Raw genomic sequence first — 24,107 nt, 5'->3', positions numbered from 1 at the left:
GAAAAAGTAGAGTTTCAGTTTTTTATGGTTCATTAAGCCCAGTCGCTTGTTGACTCTGTTTGATTTGATTCAGCTCTGGTGTTGTGTTCAGGTGCTCTCTGGATATCAGAGTTCTGTTGTCCAGCCACGGTGAACATGAACGCCCCTCCTTCTGCCTGCCTGAAAAAAAAACATCCTCCATCTTTTCTTCTTTTGCAAACTCTCTTCCACTCTCCTTCTTTTTTGTCTTCTTTTCTTTGCATCTCTCTTTTCGTTCTCTCTTTCTGCCTTGTTTTTCCCCTCCTTCATCTCCTTCACCTCTCCTTACGTCCTCTTTGTTTCCATCGTTACTGTCTTTCATCTCCTAATTTATTCTCCTTCTTCATCCTCGCATTTTTTCTCTTCCTTCTCCCTTTCTTTTCTTAAATCTTCCACTACATTCCCTCCATTCTTCTTTTCTCCCTCAGCAAATCTCTTTCTTCTCCTCCCTCCTTCCTTCCCTGACCTCTGGTCTTTCCTCCCTCCATCTGTCATCTCTCCTCTTCTCCTCTCTCCTTTCTTTTCTCTTAAGTCCTTCTTGTGTCCCGTTTTCCTTCCTTACAAACAGACAGACAGACGGACAGGAGCGTTCCGTCCAATCAAGAGTCTCAGTTTTGATCACATGCCTGAAGAGGACAGTCCCAGGCCGGCAGCTTTGCTCATGCAGGGTAAACCTTGGGCTCCGGCTTTTGGGAAATCGTGCGCCACCACACGGCCGTTCTCACCTCCAAGCCCTGACGCTCCTCCTCCTCCTCCTCCATAACCGCCTGCCACTGCGCCGCCTCCTCCTCCACCGCCCACCATCCCACCGAGGCTGGTGCTCATCATGGCGGCGTCGATGAGCTCCTGCGAGATAGAGAAGGAGTAAAGGAGCCTGTTTAAAAACTTAAGATAAACACACAGTGAAGTTCAGTCAATCCTGGGACGGAGTTCTGAGGTGTAAAAATCCATTCAGCTCGCAAGAGTCAACAGAAGAATGCTGTTTTCATCTTTATTTAACGGGTGAATCTCCTCTCTCAGCCTAAAATAAATCATTTCCCTCTCTCAGTGTTGACTATTCGCACATCAATATTATCTTTTCAAGTCAAAAACAAAAATCTGCCTTTCAGAACATCTTGTTTGATGGATTTCCTTTTGAAACCTCAAGGAAATGAAAGTCGACATTCGAACAAGCTTCCACATGACAATATAACACTGTTGGACACAACAAATAGCATACTCATGATTTAGCTTTTCTTAGCGCCTCGAGAACGAAATGTAGAGTTTGTCTTAGATGCTGATACAAAAACAGTCGTCAGGTCAGTAACAAGACAAGGACTAATTATTATTTTCATTTTTGATCAGTGAGTCTGTTATTTTCTTGATTAATCTATTAGTTGTTTGATCCATTAAATGTCAGAAATTGTCTAAAATATTGATAAAAAATCCCCAAAGCCCAAGGTGATGTCCTCTACTGTTTTGTTTTGTCCACCATCCAAAGATATTCAGTTTACTGTTATTGAGGACTAAAGAAACCAGAAAATAATCACATTTCAGGAGCTGAAATCAGAGAATATGGACATTTTTTAGTTGTCAACTGGTCAATTAATTGACTAATCATTGCAGCTCTACGGCGAGGTGTGAATTTCATTAGGAGAAGGTCATTAGGAAATTTTTTTGAATGAAGTGATTTCAAGGAACTTGATCAACACTATTCATTGCAGGAGAAAATATTTAAATAAATGGCACTGCTGAGGTACCCTTGAGCACGGCATCAAACCTTGAACTGTTTCAGGTGCCTGACTATGCGGCAGCCCCATCACTCTCAACATTTTTCAAAATAACTGTGTGTCTGTGGGTCCTGTGTGTGTATTTTGGGCCTGTGTGTGGGTGCATAATAATAACAATTGAGTGAAACTGAATTTCCCCAAAGGGGGATAAATAATGTGTTTGTTATTGTTGTTCTTCTTCTAAACCTTTAAGGGAAAATTTGGCAGTTTTCATATTGATATCCAGTCAGTGTTGATAGTTAATGTAGTCAATCAAAGCAATAAATTCCTCAGTGCTGCTGTATTGACTGGGGAAGCTAAGTTCTCCTGCTGCAAACATCTGCTGTTCTTCCTGCATCCAGTGATGTCACGAGTGATGTAGTTGGTGTTAACGAAGAACTACAGACTGTTTCAGCTTCTAGTCTCTTTGGGTAGCCAGGGCGCGTGCTAGATGAGTATTTTTGGCGCCTAACACCATGTTCTGGCCAACAAAGTAATAGCGATACAGGGCGGTGATACACAGCAAAATGGGCGCGGGCGTAGGATGCTTGTGGGCAATGCATCCTGGTACATGTAGCTCCACGAGCAGGAGAACTCAGCTTTCTGTGTCAGTATAGAAGCACTGAGAACTTTATTGCTTTAATTACCATCAACACTGATTGGACATCCCTGTGAAAAGTTCAGAATTTTCCCTTTAAAAACATGAGGATTCTCAGGCAGTTTCTAGAGTCATAAGGAGCGCCTTTTTTCTCTTGTCTAAACAGATTAATTTGCATTTGACATCAGAAATAATAATATTCTTGGGGAGTGTAAGTCAGATTTGACTGAGTTAGCGCTCTGAGAAAGGGTGCGATTTTTGACACAAATTGCAGGCTGAAGCACCTTAATGACCTCCAAGAGATGTGTGTCGCAGCTGTAAATCAGCGGTCAAAATACAATAAACATCTTCCTCTTGTTTCGAGAACACCTGCATGCACCTGTTCCTTGTGTGTTTGCGTGCCCCCGTCATGAAACGTCTGCTTCAGTGAAAGCACGGGTCATTAGAAGATTTTTGAACAAATAACCACTGTTGTTTGTAAAGCACAGTCTTGATTAGGTAGGTAGGAAGTAAGGTATTAGTGTGTGTGTGTTTGTATTCAGTCATCACCAGTAGTAATAACAGTAAAAGTTGTTTTTGAATAGCGGAGCTGTCTCTCGGTGTCTCCTCTCAGTGAAACTAATGATGTGGATCCAGAGTTAATATCCTGTATCAGGCCTCTGAGGCTCCCACACTCCCTCGCTGTTTGCCGCCTGCCATCAACAGTCGTCAGGAAGATTGGTACAAATAAATCCCAGGTTTATTCATTTACTGGAGCAGCTCTAACACCCACAACACCTCGGAGCCAGAGCTCTCACATCTGAACAACAAAGTCAAACACTTATCTCCCTCCTGCTTTCACCTCGAAGTTAACAGTTTACAATCCACCTGAGTCAGCCTCCAAACACTGTAAACACTGAGGGGAACTCTATCTCTCCCTCTCCCTCTCTTTGTGTGCCTTTCGTTCATCTCTCGCCAATCACTCTCACTGTAATAGAGGGTTTTATTGTCACAGTCTACATGTGCTGTCAAAACACAACAGTACAGCATCTGTCTCTGCACAAAGTCTATTAATGTTGTCGCCTGCAGGAGCAACAGCCACCTGTTAAAACATCACACAGAAGATTTGTGATTTACTAACCTGAATACATTTTCTTTTCTTACAATAAATAAATAGTGGTGTGTAATGTGTGCCTTATGAAAATGCTAATTCTTCTCGACTGTTAATTATTCAACCTTAACAACCGTCTGTCATATCTAACATACTGCAATCCCTGTTAATGCTTTTCCTCCCAGAAGCACCTGAAATTAAATTTAGCTTAATGCTTAAAAATTAACACAGAGTATAAGTATAAGAGGTGAAACTCTCATTAGGCTGTGGCACTACAATACTGTGTAATATTCTGAAAAACAAAGGGATCATAACAGAATTTAGAAAGAAAGTCCAACTTAATTATGTACATGGGCGCTAAAAAAGTGATCCCATTAAACGTGTGTTTGCGTGCCCCCAAGCATTAATCAGAATATCACCTTTTCCTTATGTGCAAACTGAATTCTATCTGTTGTAAAGTTTCTAATCTGATGGAAATACAACTGAAGATGAGGAAGACCTGGCTTCGGTTTGCCGGCTGCCACTAACCAAAGAATTTGTCCGCATGGTAATTTTCGAGGTGGACCCACATTGTGTCCTGGGAACAATATGAGCGTCTTTAAATCTTTAGGGTACTACCCAAGTTTGTTTTGCTACCGTCATGTTTCTGTCCCTCCCAGAAACTCCAGGTGAGGCAGACGTGCACAGAAAGAATGTATTTTATCCCAACCAAAGAGAAACGATCAGATTTAACATGTACATGGATGTTATTTGCCTTTCAATCAGATTATCATATTTACACCCACTCTCTCAATCAGCTTGAAAATGAATTCCGATCAAGATGGATTGGATCAGTGAGTGTTTACATGAGGAATTTTTCATCTGATTCAGTTATTATTCTGATTATCCTGGTAGCTGGCTGCAGTATAGGTCATATACTGCATCACCTCCATGTTAGCAGATGGGGCATGGACCAAACTAAAAGATCAAAGTACACTTCTAATTTTTCCCAAAGATGGTTTCTGCCATTTTAGGTAGTTCTTATCGCACTGATGTATGTTTGAGGGATCATTTTTCTGATTAGTTTGGTTTGAATTAGCTATTTGTGTTCAGTCATGACTGACAGCTGAGCTCTGTTTCTCATTGAGTCGGCCGGGTGTAAGGGCGGGACCTCAACACCGCGACTCCAACCCTGATAACTTCTGCATTAGCTCTGTCACCAAATGACGTCACCGGCACTCCAACACCAGCACTCATATCTGAGATATTTTGGCTTCATTCTTCCTCAGCGAGAGGAAGCAGAGATGCATCGTCCGTCTTTATTTACAGTCTACAATTAGCACTGAACACAGAGCGCAGCTGTGGCTGATGGGAAGCCCAATCATCAGTGTGTTGTGTCCAACAGTTTTGTATTGTGATGTGTGATGGAGACCGCGGCCATCGGGTCTGTTTGAGAGGGTTATGAGTCATCACAAAATTAACAGACAGCGTGTACACTTGTGTTATAATAGAAAAGCAGCAATAAACTAATAGAAAGTTGAAGTGGTGCTGTTAACATGTCGGCAGGAAAGAGAAAAGATTCACTTCGTCTCTACAGGAGAACATATTTTAATATTTATGGCCAAGCATCAATTATGTAGCAGTGAGTCTTTCATGGTATATTGCTGTATTGACTATTAGTTCTATGTGTGCTGCAGTGCTCCTCAGTGTGAATACATCTACCTCTGCAGCAGGTAACCGCAGTGTAACCCTGCTCTGCACAGCCCTCCATCTGCTCTGACTGATGAAATCCTTCACACATGTTGTGTCAGCGCCGCCTTCGGCGAGGGTTTCAAGTCTTTGTGCACAGACGCACATGTGAACAGAATAACAAAAGTCCAGCAGAGATGAGAGTAACAGACTGGTGCTTCTGCTGTGGAGAAAATAGCTCTAATGACTTGTTTGTTCCTTCTGAGCAGCCCATCAAAGTCTCAGTATAAACCGCCACAGTCTGTAATGAGGCGACCGCCGTTTCATCACATACAGACGCTGGCGATAAAGAGGAGCTCGAGAGCAGAGTGTCAGATAAGTAGAGTTCAGCTGATGCACTTTCAGATGGCAGTAATGCTGGTGATCCTGCCCTGTGGATGCTGGAAAGAACTACTCTGAAGCTACAGATAAAACTCCTGATAATCAAAACATAAAACTGCAGCCATGAATAATATTAAATGATATACATCTGGTTTACCAGAAATATTAGTTAATAGCTCATGCAGGAACTTGTATGGGTTTAGTTAGGAACAGAAACTTAATGAAAATGTATTTATCTATTGATATTTTCTTAAATTAACAATAAATCTGCTTGTTTGCTACTTTACCAAAGTGGTTTGTATTGGCACGTCCTCATACCTAAAAACCAGAACACATCGTTTGCCAGTGACTCCAAAAAACAACATAAATGATCTCTGAAGAGTACCAGCAACAGCCCAGACCTTTGTCATTATATGGTTAAGTCTGCAAAATGGACGCAGCATGGTTAGGTTTAAACTTGGATTATACTCCCAAACGAACGTGTACACAGCTGTGGACACAATGGATGCACAGTAGCTCAGCTTATAGTGCTGTCTGGAGTCCGTGTTAAACACTCGTGCTGTACATTGGCGCCGACAGGATCAGAGTACTGGCGGTCGCAACTAATGATGTCCGCACAGAGCCTGTTCACCCTCAAAATTTCTGTCATACGGACCTTCATGTATGTGGAAAGTATAACACCAGCTATTTTGGGGGGAGCTTTGAATTTAGACCAAAGATTCACAAGATGAGTTGAAACTTTTTTTTTTTTAAATGGCTAAAATGGTTTTATCTCACTATGACTCTTTGATTTCTTTTCTCTGGGAGAAAACCGGACTGCATGCTTCTTCTTGCTTTTCTAAGAACAGATCTCATTGAGCGGGGATTCAGCCAGGGGACCAGTAAAATCAAATCTGTTATTTGGTGTTCAACGACATGATTTTTTCAAGATATGGCACAATAATAATCAATATTAATATTCAGGGAAGACAGCCACAAGCTTTCAGTCGATCACGCTGGACTCACCTTCATTCTTCTCGACTCGATCCGGGACTTGTAGCAGAACTCGACCAGAGCCACGAGCATGGCCAGCCCCAGCCCACCAATCAGGATGTAAAACACTCCCGCTACGTTGCTCAGACTGAGCGCACTTGTCTTGTCCTGTCAGCGCAGAGAGGTGGGGTCAGGGACAACCAATCATTGAGCAGAGAGTCATGACATCACTACAGCTTGAACGCTACTGAGGATGAACTAGAACATCATTAAAACTAAAACTAAAAAACATCTTTCTAACTAACAGCACACTTTTTCGGCTTTCAAAGGCTGTGACAATGAGACTGTAAAATAAAAAAAAAACAATCTGTTGGCATTTAAAGGGGCACTCCACTAATTTTACAAATCAAAATCAGTTTATTCATCACCAATCAAAACGGGGTACACTTTAGGGTTGGGCTTCCTTATGATTGACAAGTCACTACCATGGCAACCTGCCAATCAGGATAGAGGCTTATCGATAGAATAGTTGGCTGTTCACTTTTCCCAGTAAGCACATTTTCTTTTAAGCCTGTTTTTCACTATCCCAAAATCAGCATCCCAATTAATATCACAGTTAACACGAATTGTGGTTGCAAGCTAGCTACTGTTAGCATTAGCTGACAACTTAGCATTTGCTGTGAAACCCCCCTGCTCCATGCTCATGTCTAAAAATATGGTGACCTCTGGCGCAAACAAAAGTGAAGGAAAAAAAAAGAAAGAAAGATGGCGACAGCTAAAATGCCAAAACTTGTAGTATTCAGCATTTTTGAAGTTTGACATACAAGAGACTAAAAGCTGCTGTACTTGGTGTAATTGGTGAAGTACCCCTTTAATTTTCATCTCCTACCAAGGGTAAGATAACTAACTGTCTCCTTTGCTCCTAATCACAGCCTTTGATAATCCATATCTGTGACATGCAACTTCATGCACATAAATGCAAATAAAGTGAAGGAAAACTAAGAAAAAAAAAAAAACTCATCTCTATAGACTGGGTTGTTGATTCATTTACTTAAAAATCAGGTAAAAATTAGGTAACATTTCAGATTTGCTGTCTACACCACAGTTATATTCAGTATGAATAAAAAAGAGGATGTCTTTGCTGTTCAGTCCAATATCACTTCTGACTATGTCAACTCGTATAAAAGAACAAATGTTTAGTATTGCATCCTTATAAAACATTTCTTTCTGAAAAAGGGGGGATTTGATTGGTTGTTGAGCACTTGTTTCTCATGACATAAGTGGCTGCGTGTTCTTCTGTCGCATGCATCACTTGATTTTTGGTGGGCGTGTCTTAGCTTTCTCATCCAATAGCATGCAGCCTCGTTAAAAAAAACAAAAATGAACAGGAGGGAAAAAAAAAAGCACTCAAAGTGAGCGGGGCCTTTCTTCAACAGGAAGTGCTGTGAAGCTGGGGAGAGCCTATCAGAGCGCTTTCCTCTCCAAACTGTCATGTTTACCTCAGTCAATCAGCTTGTGTGAAATACCAAAAGACACTTTCACATCAGACTGAAATCAACATTTTTTTTTTAAAGAATACATTTTAAATTTAAATATCAGTCAGGGTGACAAAATGTCAAAGGGAGTAAATGACAGAGTAGAGATAAAATACAGAGAAGAACCCTGCACACCAAGACTGATATCAGGTGGATAAATGACAAAAATGTTGTTTAATGTGTAAAAATTAACTAAATGTGACTTTTTTTCTGGAGGAATCACAAATGAAAATGATGATGCAGTATTTTTAATATCTCAATCAGCTAATATTATAAAGCCTAATCAACCTCAAGGTTGGTTGATAGCCTACAACAAAAGCTTTGACCCCTAATTCCAGCCCAGTCTCCCTTCCAACCTTGTCAGATACCAATGCAGTGTCACCACCCCTCTGCAACTCTTAATTCTTAATTCATAAAATAATATCGACTTTATATTTGTCAAAAAAATAGAATGACTTGAATTTAAATTTCCCAGGGATCTGATTTCTTTTTATGAATGTTCTATAGTGTGAATGTGGAAAAAAAAAAAAAAAAGTCTCATTACAGCTTTTTTCAGTCTGATGTTAAGTCTTGCTGCCAAAATGATGACAGACTGATGAATGTTTTCTTCCATTTGTTAGTTTCGGTCTGTTACACAGCGAGTTCAGAGGAAACAGGAGGTACATGGCAGATTGGAGACAAAAACGTAAGTGTGTGTTTGTGTGTGTGTGAGAGAGAGAGAGAGAGGGGAGGAAGAGGAGGGTGTGGTAAAGCTGTGGTCAGTAGCTTCAGATTTTTATCAACTGTTGGTTAGCAGCCATAAACAGAGAGAGAGAGAGTGGGAGGTAGAGAGTCCTATGTTGACACCATGAGAGAGCGAGAGAAAGAGGAAGAGAAAGAAAATATATTTACAGTTCTGAAAATCTGACTTTTTACATCTGATGTGTGGGTAAAAAAAAGACTTTAGTCTGGGGCTTCTCTGCCAGGCCAGAATAGCTACTTCCCTTTTGACAAAGAAAAAAAAAAATCGCCTGAAAACGTCTTTTTCAAAACTCCAGCACACTGTACAACCACAAGGATAGTCTAAAAATATAAATGTAAATGTGGCACCCAAAGGCAAGCAGGATTTGCGATTAAGAGTGATGTAAAAAGTCACATTTTTCAGCAGAGTTCCTCGTCTGTCTGTCTGTGGCTGCTTCAATTGAACTGTGCTGACCACAGAATATTCTGGAGAACAGAAGGAAGGCTGAGCAGAGAAAAGCCTCTGAAGAAATCTAATGATCTGGAGACATGAAAACCCCTTATCTCCAAAAAAGTCTGCTTTGTCAGAACCGGCTAAAGCCCGGCTCATTTTCTCATTAATTTGCATAAATTCATCTGACTGTACGCAGAGTCTGTAGCAAGTTTTGAGGTAACAAAGTTCATCAAATGTACTCAGCACTTTAAGCAGGCGTGGACAGCTTCTAATTTTAACTACAAATTGGAGTCATGAGGTTTTCACATGCCATGAAAAAGCTTAAATGACCTAATGTTGGTTTGATTTATCCTCCAGCTCTTCAGAATGGTCAGCTGAGCAGCAGTGTTACACTCTAAAAACAAAAAAGTTCTCCTCCCCTTCTTGTAATATGCCAGCAGGTACTGAACTTCATGTTGAGATGTTAAAGTAAAAGTTACATTAAAAGATTTATACCACTTTCTTCTCTGTACAATTACTGTGATGCTACCACCAGGAACCATTTAGCTAAGCGTAGTACTGTATTAAGACTGGAAACAAGGGCAGCTAGCCGGGCTCTGCTGAACAATAACAAAATCCAGCCTTTCCTAAGGCTTTAGGCACATCCCAAATCTTTTATTGCACTTGCCATAAAAAAAAGTTTATTTTTATGATTTATTTATTCATCTAATTATATATTTTTTGTTTTATGAGCTGCATGAAGGGACTACAAGAAGCATCTTGTCATACACACTGGATGAGTGCACTCAGTACTCTGCAGATCTCTACCTGGCAACCCAAAAGAGTATTTGGATCACCAACATTTTGATTGGTAACTGGAATTTAACTAGCTGGATACTCCAGCACTGCTAATATCCTACTAGACATTTCTGTGTATGAACTCTTGAGTTGTATGTCCAAATACCTGTTTTGTGAGGTCACGATGATCTTTGACCACGCACAAAAGTCTGAGCAGTTCATCCTTGAGTCAAGTTGACATTTGTGGCAAGTTCAAAGAAATTCTCTCAAGGCATTTTTGAGATATCACATTTACAAGAATGGGACACTGCTTCTTCTCAAAAATTGTGATTGCCTTGGTCACACACACACAGCAATCACATAATCCTCTGCAGGCTTACACCTGGGGGTCATAGAATGCCTTTTACTGATGTAATGACCCTTTCTTCTTTTTTTAGTTTCCTCTGCAACAACAAGGATGGGTTGCATTGACTGGTCTTTACTATGTCAGGTCCTAACTGCTAAGTAGGTCTTTGTTAAGACCAGTCTTTAGATTGGACTTTACCTCAGTTGTGTTAACCACACTTAAGCCTAGTCTGAACTACTCTTGGTCTCAGCAATGTGTGTCCATGTGAATGCCCAAGCGACCATGCCTAGCAGTGTGCGCTGCTGAGATACATTATTAACGATCTGCCGCTCTCTTGCTAATTTGGCACTAATCAATTCCAATTTGTAATGACGTTATGCAGGGTCAAGGAAAAATAAAAGGTGATTTCAAAGATGTTGTGATAAGACAATAGGGTTGTGCAGCCAGCACAACAAAACACTGACTGCCTAACAGCCCAATGTAATAATAAATAAGAAGAGGAAGCTGTTGACTTGGAGAGAATAAACAGAGGTCATAAATGATTGCTCAGACTTGGGGAGCCAATTTACAGAAAAATTTGAAAGGTCTCCTGAGCAGGGCTAAGAAAAAACGATTGTGTGTTTTTTTTTGGACAAAAATCCATTAAACTGATGGCGGTCCTCCCATGGAAATGTCAGTATAAAGTGTTGACATTTTTGGAGTACTGGTATCTATTAGAATGCCAAGTACCGTCAGACTTTGGTTAAGGCCAGGCATAAGCCCTGTTGGTGCAACCGGGCCCAGGACTCAAGGAAATCACTGCTTCCTTCCAAAAAAAGAGTCCACCAGATAATGCTTGTAAAACCACAACCTGATGTTTTCACACTTCAGTTTTTGTCCAGATTAAATAAACAAGATACAACACGTAAATTTGAGGAGGATTTAGTCACCTTTGTAGAGAGCCAGGCTACCTGTTTTCCCTTGTTTACAGACTTTGTGCGAAGCTAAGCCGACCTACACGACTGCTAGCTCTGATCTTGTATCTGGCTGACAAATACGTGAATGCTTTCAATCTTCTCATCAAAACCCTCTCTCTCAAATGACTTTGACTTTTATCTACAATTGGCTCTGAAACATAAATCAGTTTGGTCAAACTACAGGCCTGTTTCACAAGATTAATTTTCAGATTGTGACAGCTCAACAAATTTCAAATTAACTTCTTATCAAATACAGATTACATTTTCTGTCAAACACCATCAGGGACTGAGGAAAAAAGCAAAATATTTCACCAAGTAGAGACAGTTGAATCTTTGGTGGAACCTTCTTCGTTAGCCTTTGCTCAATTCCTGGGTGTCAAGCCTGAATTATAAGAGCTGAAGTTTACATTCGTTGTAGCACCATGATCTTAAAGAGTACCTCAACAACAGGCTAAGAAATAGTGGCTGCCATTAAAGACCCTTAAAACCTTTTTCTCTGTCAACTTCTTGCTCTGATTAGGTACCAAATTAAAGTTCAATACCCGGTGGCAAAAAATGATTATGCATTTACCAAAGTCACAGATGTTTTTATTGCGGGTCCACCTTCTAACAGGGTGAGCCAGAAAAAGAGTTATATCCAGATAACTACTTTTTCTGTTAGAAATTAAGTTGACAAACAAACCGAATTGGCCCAAAAAAATGTCCTATTATCATTAAATTAATTGAGAATAACAAAAACAAAACAAAAAGTTCCTACCAACTTAGGGAAACAACAAGAAAAAAACATTTTTCTTTTCAGAGTGTACCTGCTGAAGTTTAGGGATTTGGGGGGTGGGTCTGATGGGGGTAAGGGAAGTGGGGGAAACCAACACATGACCTCGGGACCAGGCCGAGCGACCTCAAGAACTGACCTTTCTGCCGGAGTCCTTGTGTCCACACTCCCCCTTGTCATACCACCACTTGTTTTTCAACTTGTCTAAGACGGCTTGTTCATTGAGCTTCAGTACTGCTAGGTTTACTGGGATTCTTCAAAGAACCATCAGAGGAAGGGAGGGGGAGGGGGGTTGGAAATAACATAAATAACATTATGCACCTCCATGTTATCTTATGTTATTGTTCAGCTGCACAGCAACAGAGCTGCAGTAGCTACAGCAGCAGCGGCAGCAATGATTTGAGCAAAACTGGCATTTGCAGTACAGATGCTTTTGTATGCTACAGAGAACACCTCAACAACAACAGAAAGAAAAACAAAATCAAACATAAAACAGGCACAATCACACATAAAACTGTTTTGGAAAATATCAGTGTCAAAGTGATATGCGTTAATACTCCATCTAGCTTGGTTTGACCTGACTCCCTACGTGCGAGATGTGTATTACTATATCACTTTGGGTAACCGGCAAGAGCTGAAAACACTCCGGTATCTTTTGGTCTAGTGAGCAAAACAGTCTGCTGTCCAAAAGCAAGAAAATATATAAAGAATTTTGTAGGGGAAAGAAGCTGAAGGATTGCTGCAGTGAAACTTTATGGGTGGAATAAGTCAACACTGTCCATAAACAAGGAATTGATTCAAGAGGTAAGATGACCAGAGGGGGTATTTTACTACGCAAGCTGACTGGATAATCCTGGTTCAAATTTTCTCAGTTGATTTATAGTGACAGAAATTATCTCAGTGTATGTGGATTTTTCTTGTTGATGAATACAAAATGTCTAAAAACAGATACTTTATTTTACATACACATAAACCAGTCCACATTTCTTTCCCCAGAATATAAAAAAAAACTTGCGTTGAATATAGTTTATTTAAAGAAACTTTATGTACCTATTCTACCAGCTTCAAAATCATGTTGATGCTACACTGACTTGTTATACAGAGGATGGTGTCTCCATTTTTCCCACTCTACACCCTGTAAGCCTTGGAGTTTGGTGAAACTGGATCTTAATTTATGGAGAAAATGTTTTCTGATGTTCCCTCTGATGTCCTCTGGCTGCTCCGCCTCAACTCTTTGTGATTTACAGAGTCTGCCGAAGTAAACTGTTAGCTAGTTTGATCAGCCGCACTGCCTGGACTTGGAGCTCAGAGCATCAGGGGAGCGTTAGTGTTTACACCGGTTGAACATGAGCTTTGGACTGCTGGGAAGAAGCTGGATTTTTTTTAATTTAATTTTGGATTGCGTCAACCTGTTCCCAATTTTAGACCAGATATCTCTAAAGGCCCTGTTTTGTTATTAAAGTTTTCCAAGTGTGTTTTGTAAAATACCCCCTGGATCAGAAGATGTAAAGTCAGAGAGTGAATCATTTTGATCATTTGGATCAAATCACCACTATTCCAGAGGTGGAAGCAATATTATTACTACTGAGAAAGACACCAAACAGGAGGTTCCAGTGTAATTTCAGAGGTGCCATCCGGAGTGTTTTATGCTTGATATTTAAGTTGTGGGTTGTTGCCGGTTACCCCCGTGTACCATTGCCTGTCGTTACCCGTTGGGGGTTACGGTGATCTGACCTTGGAGTCCCCTCCCCCGAGGCCGCACTCTCCCTTGTCATACCACCATCTGTTTTTCAATTTGTCCAACAGGCCCTGCTCGTTCAGTTTTAATACTGCCAAGTTAACAGGGTTTCTACGGGAATGATAGTAATAAGGGATAGAAGGGAACTAAGTGTTAATGAGCATAGGACTGCCATAGTGAAGATAGCAACATCATTACATCTGCTTACAAGCATGTTGTTATTAGTGTGATAATAAAAAATGAATGGTTCTCTACAGGACAGGTTCACTGCTTTTCAACCCAGACCTTGTTAAAATGTTGTTTCCCCAACCTCCTCATTATGTCTTCGTTGATTTAACGAGGATCTGATGTTCATGTACGTGTTTGTTAAGGGAGGGGGATCGGTTCTTCCAGAGGAATCCAGAGATCCTTTACACAGCAGAGCTTCTTCTCCAAGTTCTAACCAATTTCAAGTTCAACCATTTCCTGTAAGTGCTCAGTTCCTTGCATGTGTCTCTAGATGAACTTAAATCAGTGACATCCTGGAACATTCTTGGGGTGGTGCTTACAGGTGAGTGCCTGGGAGCCGGGTGACTCCCACAGTCAGGAAACAGCCTCAAAAAACATCTTGGAACCACTAGTTTGTGGTCTCACAAACAAAAAGGCGAAAGGCAGGGGTTAAGTGAAATGCCTGTTATAGTATTCCCATTCATACATGCGCTGCAGCCATGAACTTACTAAACATCATCCATAGACGTTGTGTGTGAGTGTCAGAGATCCTGAACATTAAATTAAGAGGAGAATCCACAGCCTGTGAGTGGGCCAGTTGATCAACATTTCTGTCCTGTCACTAGCACAAAACCAGAAGGATACAAACAACTGAACAAAACACTGCGATTGCCACAGCATACTTTCTGCGTCATGTCCTGCCTCCTGCACGCTCTACCCAGGCACCACCCCATGCCTAAACCAAACGGAGTATTGCCAGTAGGTGAGAACATAACTCACATAAGACAATTAGGGCTGGACGACTGGACGAATATATCATCTATCGTCAATGGGCTGAATCCATCGCCAGTCGCTTTTTTGGGCCAGTTTTTGGGGAGATATTTGTCATTTTATTTTGCTAATGTGACGGTCAGCACAGCGACAGCTGCTGCTCCGCGCCGCGCTCTCATCCTGTGGCACAGTACACACCCACTCAGCCGAACCATGAGCACGCCAAGCTGGATGAAGAGTGAGGGGTAAACATGTTATGGTTTAACGAGCCAATTAAGCTCATTTTCATTTAATAAAAGAGAGAAACTTTAATTCAGAAGGTGTACAGTTGTATTCCTCTGTTTAAAAAGGAAAATACATGTGAGAATATTCAATTTCTTGCACTTTGTAAGTTAATTTTGTTTATTAGATGTAGTGAACGTACGCAGCATGCGTGACATATTTCATTCACCGCTTGCGCACATCTCCCAGCTGAGACTGGAGAGGATAGGAGGGGGAACGAAGATATCGTCAGTCGCCACTTGATGGCCTGACGATGTTCATTTGGAAATTTTCTAACACACTGCCCAACTCTATAGACGATCTTTTGTTGTGTGCTTCATGAGTGAAAGGGCAACTCTGGACAATGTCCAGACTTGATTCTCTAGAGACTGTCAGGAGTTCATATGAAAAAATGGCTCTTGGATTGTCACCTTTCTCATGGTTAAAGTCCAAATGTATCAAGTAGATAAGGTTTGTTTCACTTTCAGGCACTCCGGCACTGGCTTTAAAACCAAACTCCATCACAGGGGCTGGTCTAAACCTTTGACTGACCTTTGGACCAAAGTACTCTGGCCCAACGACCTTTGACTACCCAGTCTGTTCTCAGTATAGGCAAAGAATTGCTGACCTCAACTAGATATCATTCATCATTCTGAATACACTTGGGAGAAACAGCCATGTTCTTAATCCAGGATCAGGGTCTTGTTCATGACTGATCCATCTTTGCCAGTTGGGGGCACTGGTTAAATCTTTCAATTTACAGTTTCAGTTTCATACAGGACACCCAAATTGAGCCACTGCTACTTTCAGCCATTTCAGAAGAATATCTCTTAGAAGTCTTCCTTTGGACATGTCCAAGTGCGTAAATTGGTAAAACATGGACAAGCTAGGGGGTGACTACACCTCCCAACTGGCTTAGGATCACTTGAGGATCCCCCAGGAAAAGCTGGAGGGAGCTAGTGGGAATAAATCCATTTAGGCTACTCATCCAGGCTGTGATGTGTGAATAGACTGATGGATGGCAAAACTGCTCCACTGTTTTGTGTTGAGCCCAGTGATGATCAGATATAGCAGGAGAGTTAGTTTCTCACAAACAAAGTTGTCTGTGAGGTATATCTGTGAAGGAAAACAAAATTTCAATATGGTCTGGGTTGAAAAACAGCAAATGCATCCTATTACTGACTACTGCGCAGCAAACCTTGACTTGCATTAATTTCCATTCATTACCTGATAAATAAAGGAGGAACAACAGACAAATGTTTAGACATAAACACCATGTGGAATATAAAATACCACTGTGACATAACAAGTTCAGATGTAATGAGGGGAAGTTTGCAACATGTGTTTTACATTTGTGTCAGATCCTATTTAAAATACACAAATACCCCACAAGCTGCCTGTTGTTCCCCTTTACATACCAGTGATGGTCAAAGCTACAGAGTGGCAGAAGGTAGCAGTGATGTTTTTATGGTAATGGAAAAAAAACATGAAACAATAAAATGATTGGTGATGAGTCGACCATTAGTACTTCAGTTTGAAGGGACAATGTCATTAATTAATGCAATGATAGCAACAGCAAAAGAAGAGTTTTGTTCTAAAGTACATTATGTATATAAGAGAATATGCAATAAACAATTTAGTGTAAAACATTAAATGGTCCAGTTGATATGTGAACAAGTCAAAAAAAAACTTGTTAATTCTACTGCATTGTTCACGTAAATGTCAATTCGCATTTGTAACTTTAAGAAAATCAAGAACAACTATACTACTCTGTATGAGATGTAGGCATTTGTTAAGACATCATATTTCTTGATGTGATTGAAGTTGCCATTAAACTTTGGTCAGAGTGGTGGTTGGCCATAATATCACAGTAATCGTCAACCAACTATTATCTCAATCAGGCCATTTCAATGCTGCTGTCAATTAATGGTCAATAAATGACATTACATATGACCTGCTGCTGATTCATCTAACCTGGACTAGAAGGTAGTTAAAACGTTGTAACACTCGTTCTTGACATTGATATGCATTTGTTTCAAATCAATCAATCCAGATTTGTAAAAATGTCATTTTGGAACAATACTCTCCAAAGTATCCACAGTAGCACAGTCTTAAGTCTTAGCAACAGTGATTCTGCAACAACAGATACAGCAGCAACGTGAGCAGAAATCAGATGCTGATTGATGGAGTTTTAACAGAGAAAACGATGAATTGAAGTACTTGATATTGTCAGGTGTTAGTACTGCGAATTGGTCAACCCAGAGACATAGTAAGAATAAGAGATGTGTAAAGGTGATTATCCAGTATGCTCAGCAGTCATATGATTTAACACATCTGTGTTGCTAGGCAACTGATCACAAAAACTGACTCCTTCTTGTTCTTTTTTTTTTTTTTTCAAAAATGTGTGATTGATTTTGTGCTTTTTGTACCTGCAACTCCATGCACACGAATAAGAAAATGTGTGAGTATAATTAAAAACTGCAGAGCTATTATTATTTTACACAAACCTAAAACCATCTTACAATGAAGGCAGAACGTCAAGCCAATTTGCTCGGCTCTGTTTTCTCGTCTGTGTAAAACTGATATTGTTGGAGCCACATACACACACACTTTTTCCAGTGATTAATTTCATAACACAGAGGAACATACTAATTATTACATTCAGCATGTGCTAATCTCATCTCTGGAGTAATTTCCTTTCTCTGACTCTGGGTTGGCTGTAAAATGCTGATGTGAAGCAGAAAGAATGAGAACAAGATGTTCTCTCACAGAACATCTGATTAAACATGGACAAAGTCCACTGATGTCTGAAACAAAGAATAGAAAAAAACATGACTTTTAAATGCTGCTGTCAGGTAAAAATAAAAGCACCCAAATTCCAGTTTTGATGATTTGTTTCAATTTAGCAGATCTAAGATTTTTGGTTATGTTTTGTAATCCTGTGACCAATGAAACCAAGAAAACACTGACAATAAACCAGCAACTATTTCAATAGGGAATAGATGATAACATTATCATCCAGCACCAATGGCTGACAGTTATTGACCACTGAGCCCACTAGCATAATAACACTGTGACTTAAAAAAGCCTTCTGTATTTGTAGCTGTGTGTTGTGTTGTGTGCTGTAAGGCAGGAGATGTTGGCAAAATTTAGTTTTTGACATGTGGGAGAAAAAATAAATAGAAGCTGCTGCTGCTGGTCATTGCACTATATCTCCATGACCTGCAAATTATTTTATTATTAAACCTATTGTTTTGTTAGCTTAGCTTCCTGAATATAGCTAGCCAGCCATTGTTTTGTGGGCTGAGTGAGACAGACTTCTCTCGGGTCAAAACTCTTCTGAGGTGTTGCTGAATTGTCTGTAGGGCATGACTAGGTGGTTGCTGGGTTGTTACTGTGCTTACGTGATGCTTACGTGTGCTGGTTGGCTGCAAGGGCATGTCTAGGTGGGTTGGTAAGTAGCATACAAACAGATAAGCTTAAGTAAAGGACAAGTCCCTCAAAATTGGACTTAAGTAGACAACAAGAATAAATACACCACACATTCACCGGGCCTGGATGGTTGCTAGGTGGGTACTGATTGGATATTAGAGGGCTCAATATGATTAGTAAGCAAATTTAAATGGTTGCCAGGTGCTTGTAAACCCATGCAATTGGTTACTATGATGATTCTGAATGGTTTTCCAGGTGTGCTGTTTAGTTGCTAGGGTGTATTTTAATTTGTAGAGAGTAAAGTGTATGTCTTTAAATTCAGTTTGGGAGTAATTATCGTTCTTTTTGAGTATTCAATTCATTAACGTAAATGTTTTACCTGACAGCAACAATGCAGAAAGATAGACAGAAAGACAGATAGGCAGATAGATAGATAGATAGATAGATAGATAGATAGATAGATAGATAGATAGATAGATAGATAGATAGATAGATAGATGTCAGTGATTGTAGATGCAGAGAGACAGGCAGGTTGGCAGTCAGACAGGCATAAGAGATGACATGACAACAGACAGGTAAACAGGCCGACAGATCAGGAACAGGCAGACAGACTGAAACACTGAGACAAACAGACAGAAAAAACACACATATGGACAAAGACAAACAAAAGAGAGAGAAAGACAAGACAGACAGAAAGACAGATTAAGAGACTGACAGTCGGACAGACAGACAGACAGACAAACAAACACACAGACAGTAAACGAGTCTAAAACCCAAACAGACTTTTTGAACCAGTGGTCCAGACTCTGCAGAGGTGGGACCAAGTCATTGTTTTTCCAAGTCTCAACTTCTGTCTTAAGCTGAAAGCTCTAAACGTTGGGTTTAAAGTCTTTAACAAGTCATAATGCATTTTAATATGTAAGCACATGGCAAGCATATGAAAGCTATAGTTCGTATTTTAATGTGAATCACAAATACTTTCTCATTATCACTGTTTCAAGTTAATTTCATAGGAAATACACAATATTTAAATTATAATATATTTTATACATCTACTCCACCACATTTCAGACTAAAGTATTGTATGTTTTACTTCACTACATGCCAGCTGGATAGTTAAAAAACACATAAATGTTTTCCACAACACATTCCTGCAAATGTTCCATCAATAAAAGCCTTGTTAAGAAATGAAGGGTTTCTGTCCACTAAAATGCTAGAGGGCTTTTAATTTGAAATGGATACAGGTAGTGATGAGTTGTCTTAATAGTGAATCAAAATTAGGCTTAATATGGGAATCAGAAATAAAGGCCTGCCTCTAATACAAGCCTGCTTCAAATAAAGGCCCGTGAACTTTTTTCAGCATTTGAAAGGGGGCATGCCATATAAAGTTTGGCAACCACTGATGTTTCAGATCTTTCAAGTCCACATTTAGTCAAGAGTCATTTTTGTTAAGGTCAAAGTGCATTTTTTGATTTTATCGAGACAAGTCTAAAGTCATAAAACCTATGACTTGAGTGCGACTTGAATCCATACCTCTACACTTCAGTGACCACTGTTTAGATCCCAGAGCACTGGCATATTCATGTTAACAATTGTTGAAGTGATAAATTTGTAAATTTTGTTTGGTTAATGTAACCAGTCCGTTTATTTATCTTCAATTCGAGGCTATGAAAAAAGAATGTATGAAAGAATGTTTCTATGTAAAAGGACACGCAAGTTTAAGAATTTAACAAATGTGTTGATGACGTGGTTCAACCTGTTGACATGGTTGGGCTGGATACAATTAATAAGCAGATGCACATGCCTAGTTTGACTGGCATGGGACTAATTTCCCACAAAAACAGACAAAACAGGACACCAACATTAACCCCACATTCACTGTCCCCTGTCCAGAGATTCAGAGTGTACCTGAGGGGCGATCCTTTGGGCGTGGCCACTCCGTAGCCTTTGGAGTCTAAGTTGCCTCCTACTTTCATGGTGTCGCAGGGCTTTCTCTGCTCAATGTACTCATTCATGGAGGACTCCAGCAGGTAGGCATACTTGCCCTTTGACTTTCTAACTCTACTCACACCTTCAGTGGTGCTCTTGACAAACACTGAAGGATCCGCGCTCCGCATGTATGACCACATCTTCTCAAAAACTGCTATTTTTGACCGCTAAAGTAGGAGTAGATGGTAAAGACAAAAAAAGACAATCAGGGTATCATATAATGCATGCTACTGAGAATGTAACACAACCATGTTAAATTAATAAAGTAGCCATATTTCCAGAAACTGTAAAGGAAATTAAATTTAATGTACACTTGTATCAATCCATATAAATTTTTATTCCTAGCCTAGCTTCAAAAAGAACAGAAAAGAATGCCCTCACCTTGAAGAACTCTTTGGTTGAGCCTCCATCCAGGGTACCATACGCAATCTCCGTCTGCTTGGCCAGGTCCTCCGCACTCTCTATGGGGGAGACCATCCTCTCCACAGTGAGGAAGGCTGCCAGGTTGGCTGTATAAGAGGAGATGATGATGAGGGTGAAAAACCACCAAACTCCGCCCACGATTCGACCTGAGAGAGACCTGGAGAGAATGAAGATGGAGAAGAGAAATAAATTGGAAGGTCCAATTTTTAAACAATTACTTATCTAGTATAGTTAGCATTCAGCACAATGTTGTCAGTCTGAACACTGCGTTCACACTCAATTATTTAGCTGCTCAGTACAACCAGAGGCTGATCTGCTGGAGCGGTTGGACCTTGCTTGAGGATACCTCAGAGCAACACTTTTCCTTTCCCCACTCTACCCAGATTACCGACTGAACCATCTGGTCACAAGCTGTATGCCTATTATATTAGGCAAATTAATAGTGTTTAATGTCTTTTCAACCTGTACCATAGCTTGGACCAGATAGTTCTGGGGACTCCCTGAGAAGGAGCTGCCCAGTGGAGAGCCACGTTCCCAGAACTACGTACCATGAAGTGATTTTTTTTTCTGTTTGCATTTGCCAAAAGGAACACTGAAGTGACATAAACTGCCCACCAGTTGGAATAGCAACACCACTTCTGCACAACTTCTGAGGTCTTTAAAACCTGGACTTCACTGTCCATTCGACCCACCAGCTGTTCTAAGAACTGTGAAAAACCTTTCAGTCTCTCCAAGAGGGCAGGTCTGCCTGTCTCTCTGTGGATCTCTGTGGATCCAACACTCAGGCATGAGACAATAGCTGGTGAAATCAACTGAAACTATGGTATGGATATTTAGGGTCCCCAACTTTTAATGTCAATTGATCCATTATTAAACTTTTGTCGATTACTTTTCTGACAACAGACCAATCATTATTTGATTGTTTCATTATGAATACTTTAGTTATTTGTGATTGTAGACTATTTCAACACTAATCTAAACCAACCAAAAGCAATTTCTGATAAAGGTAATGTAAATAAATGTCAGTCATTTCAGGAAAAAACAAGTTCCATCCATCAATCCATCCATCCATACATCCACATTTACACATTCTAGCTCTTCCTTCCCAAGGCATTCCCGAACCAGATGAAATAGGTAATCCCTCCAGGGATTTCTGGGTTTACTTCAAGGTCTCCTCCCAGCTGGAAGTACCTGGAAAACTTCTAAAGAAAGGCACCAAACAGGATCCTAATCAGATGCCTAAACTACATCGGCTGGATCCTTTCGCTGTGAAGGAGCAGTGACTCTACTCCGCGCTCCCTCCAGATGTCCGAGCCCCTCATCCTATCGCTAAGAGTGAGTTCAGACACCCTATGAATGGAACATCTGTCGGCCACTTATATTTGCAACCTCATTCCTTCGATCAGTACCCAAATGTCATGACCACAGGTGAGGGTTGAAACATAGATCGACTTGTAAATCGGAAGCTTTGTCTTCCACTCAGCTGATGGTGCACCAGTTCACTTGGGGCAGCAACTCACTTCTAACCACTCACAAACAGGTTGTGTCTTTTAGAATAATTAGCTGCTCACAACCGTTTTCTGCAATACTGACCTCCAATATGGCCACCAGAAGACACAACACATCACCAGAGAGGCCTCTGTTGCAACCTCTGCTCACTGCTGAATCAGTGGAAAAAATAACACGTCTTACTCTTATTTTTATTTCCTACAGTAGGTGTGACAGCTGAGGCTGAACTGGTGTGAATAAAGGAGGAGACATGGCTCTGCCTGCAGGGACACACAAACACAAGCATCCGTACCTCACATCAGCATCAAACACATCGACACATTTGCACAAGTTGCATCAAACACAGACTCATACACACACCCTGATACTGTTAAACCCTCTGGTCCTAACCGGCTCATTTAAAGGTGACCCCGTGTGATGTGTTTCACAAACACACACACAGAAACACACACAAACAGGGCTTCTGTTATGATGAATGGGGTTGAGACAGATAGACAAAGCATGTATCTGTATGCGTACGTGTTTTTGTGTGTATCTGTGCAACAAAAAGTCCTTACGATAACGATAAGAACATCAAAATGAGGATAGCTTCCCTACAAGGAACAGATTTATAATGAATCTGATGCAAACTTAATTTTGATAAATTTGTGTGATCAATCATTTTACGCCTCTTTGATAATGATCTTCACATTTTTTCCCTTTATTGTAAAGCACTTTGGAAACTCTCTTTTGTTAATAAATATGATGAATGAATAATGAATGAATAAATTAAATCACTCAACATCTTGTTCTCTTCTCTTCTCTTAAAAGGAAACTTTCCCGACGTTCAACAAGCTTTGTATCATTACAGTGTCGGTTGTATGAACAATGAACGGTATTTAAGTTCCCTCCATGTCGCCTGCAATCAGAGCTCCCCGCTCATGTTATGCGTCATCTTGCAGGCTCTAGTCCTTTCATATTTTTTGTATGCTCGCCTCCATGGACAGTCGGCTCAAGAGAGGGGCTGTCACTGTTTAGCCAAACGTTAGTGGCTCTGACCAGCTGTTTGTTTACACTTCAGCAACCAAACTCGTTATCCAAAATAGTCCAATAGGAGCGACCTGGGAGTGGTTTTGGACATCAACAGGTTCAGTGCATTCTCCTTGTTTTAGGTTTTCTACCTTTTGAGCGAAAGGAAATACCACAGCTCTTTTCTCAGCTTTCTCCTATATTCTTATAGGTGATACTGCTTTACGGGTTCATAATTGATTAATTAATGATAATGATGCAATAAACAGCTAAAGCCACGTTAAGACACCAGCTCTTACACCGCTGAAGAACTTTGCTTATGTGGCATGATCAGGAAAAAACGGCAGATCTAATAAGTTGTGGAGAAGTGCTGATATGCAAGCAGTAGGTTAAAAATGTGTCTACATCCATTTATGTGTAAATGTGGCAATAGAAATCCAACTTGTGCACGTGCAGTAAGTTTCAAACATTTTTCACAGTATCAGTTCTCCAGTATCAGCTGCACTTTCTCACTCTCTCTCTTTTCTCTGACAGTGAGTTGACACACTCTGCTGCAGTGCCCACACAATCCTGCCTCCTCTCACTTAATACTTTGTTTGTCTCATCACTAGTACCATGGTCATTGTCATGATATAGCATTCTTATACTTATCTTTCAATAAAAATAAAAATGAGAAATTCCAGTGTCATGACAATACTTGTATATTGCAGTCCAAAACTGAGCCTTTGTTTGTT

At 40.4% G+C, this 24,107-nt stretch overlaps 1 protein-coding gene across 2 annotated transcripts in view; it reads right to left on the bottom strand.

Moving 5' to 3' along the window:
* Positions 1-413: 413 nt before the first annotated feature.
* The window catches only part of LOC146319363 (glutamate receptor 1-like), a 94,420-nt gene continuing 70,726 nt past the window's right edge, over positions 414-24,107 (bottom strand). The window contains exons 14-18 of one of the 2 annotated variants that reach the window (XM_084729968.1): positions 20,815-21,013; positions 20,353-20,600; positions 12,175-12,289; positions 6,509-6,643; positions 414-864 (exon numbers count right to left, since the gene is read on the bottom strand). In XM_084729968.1, the coding sequence (XP_084586094.1) occupies positions 637-864; positions 6,509-6,643; positions 12,175-12,289; positions 20,353-20,600; positions 20,815-21,013 (925 nt within the window). In that variant the 3' untranslated portion in view covers positions 414-636. The remainder of the gene's footprint in view (positions 865-6,508; positions 6,644-12,174; positions 12,290-20,352; positions 20,601-20,814; positions 21,014-24,107) is intronic. The other variant, XR_014771542.1, reaches the window with a different exon arrangement.

The sequence above is a fragment of the Lutjanus erythropterus genome, chromosome 11 (genome assembly GCF_056507025.1).
Source record: "Lutjanus erythropterus isolate fLutEry1 chromosome 11, fLutEry1.hap2, whole genome shotgun sequence".
In the NCBI taxonomy this organism is placed as follows: domain Eukaryota; kingdom Metazoa; phylum Chordata; class Actinopteri; order Lutjaniformes; family Lutjanidae; genus Lutjanus; species Lutjanus erythropterus.
The sequence above is the reverse complement of the archived record's forward strand: the minus strand, read 5'-3'. Positions and strand labels throughout refer to the sequence as shown.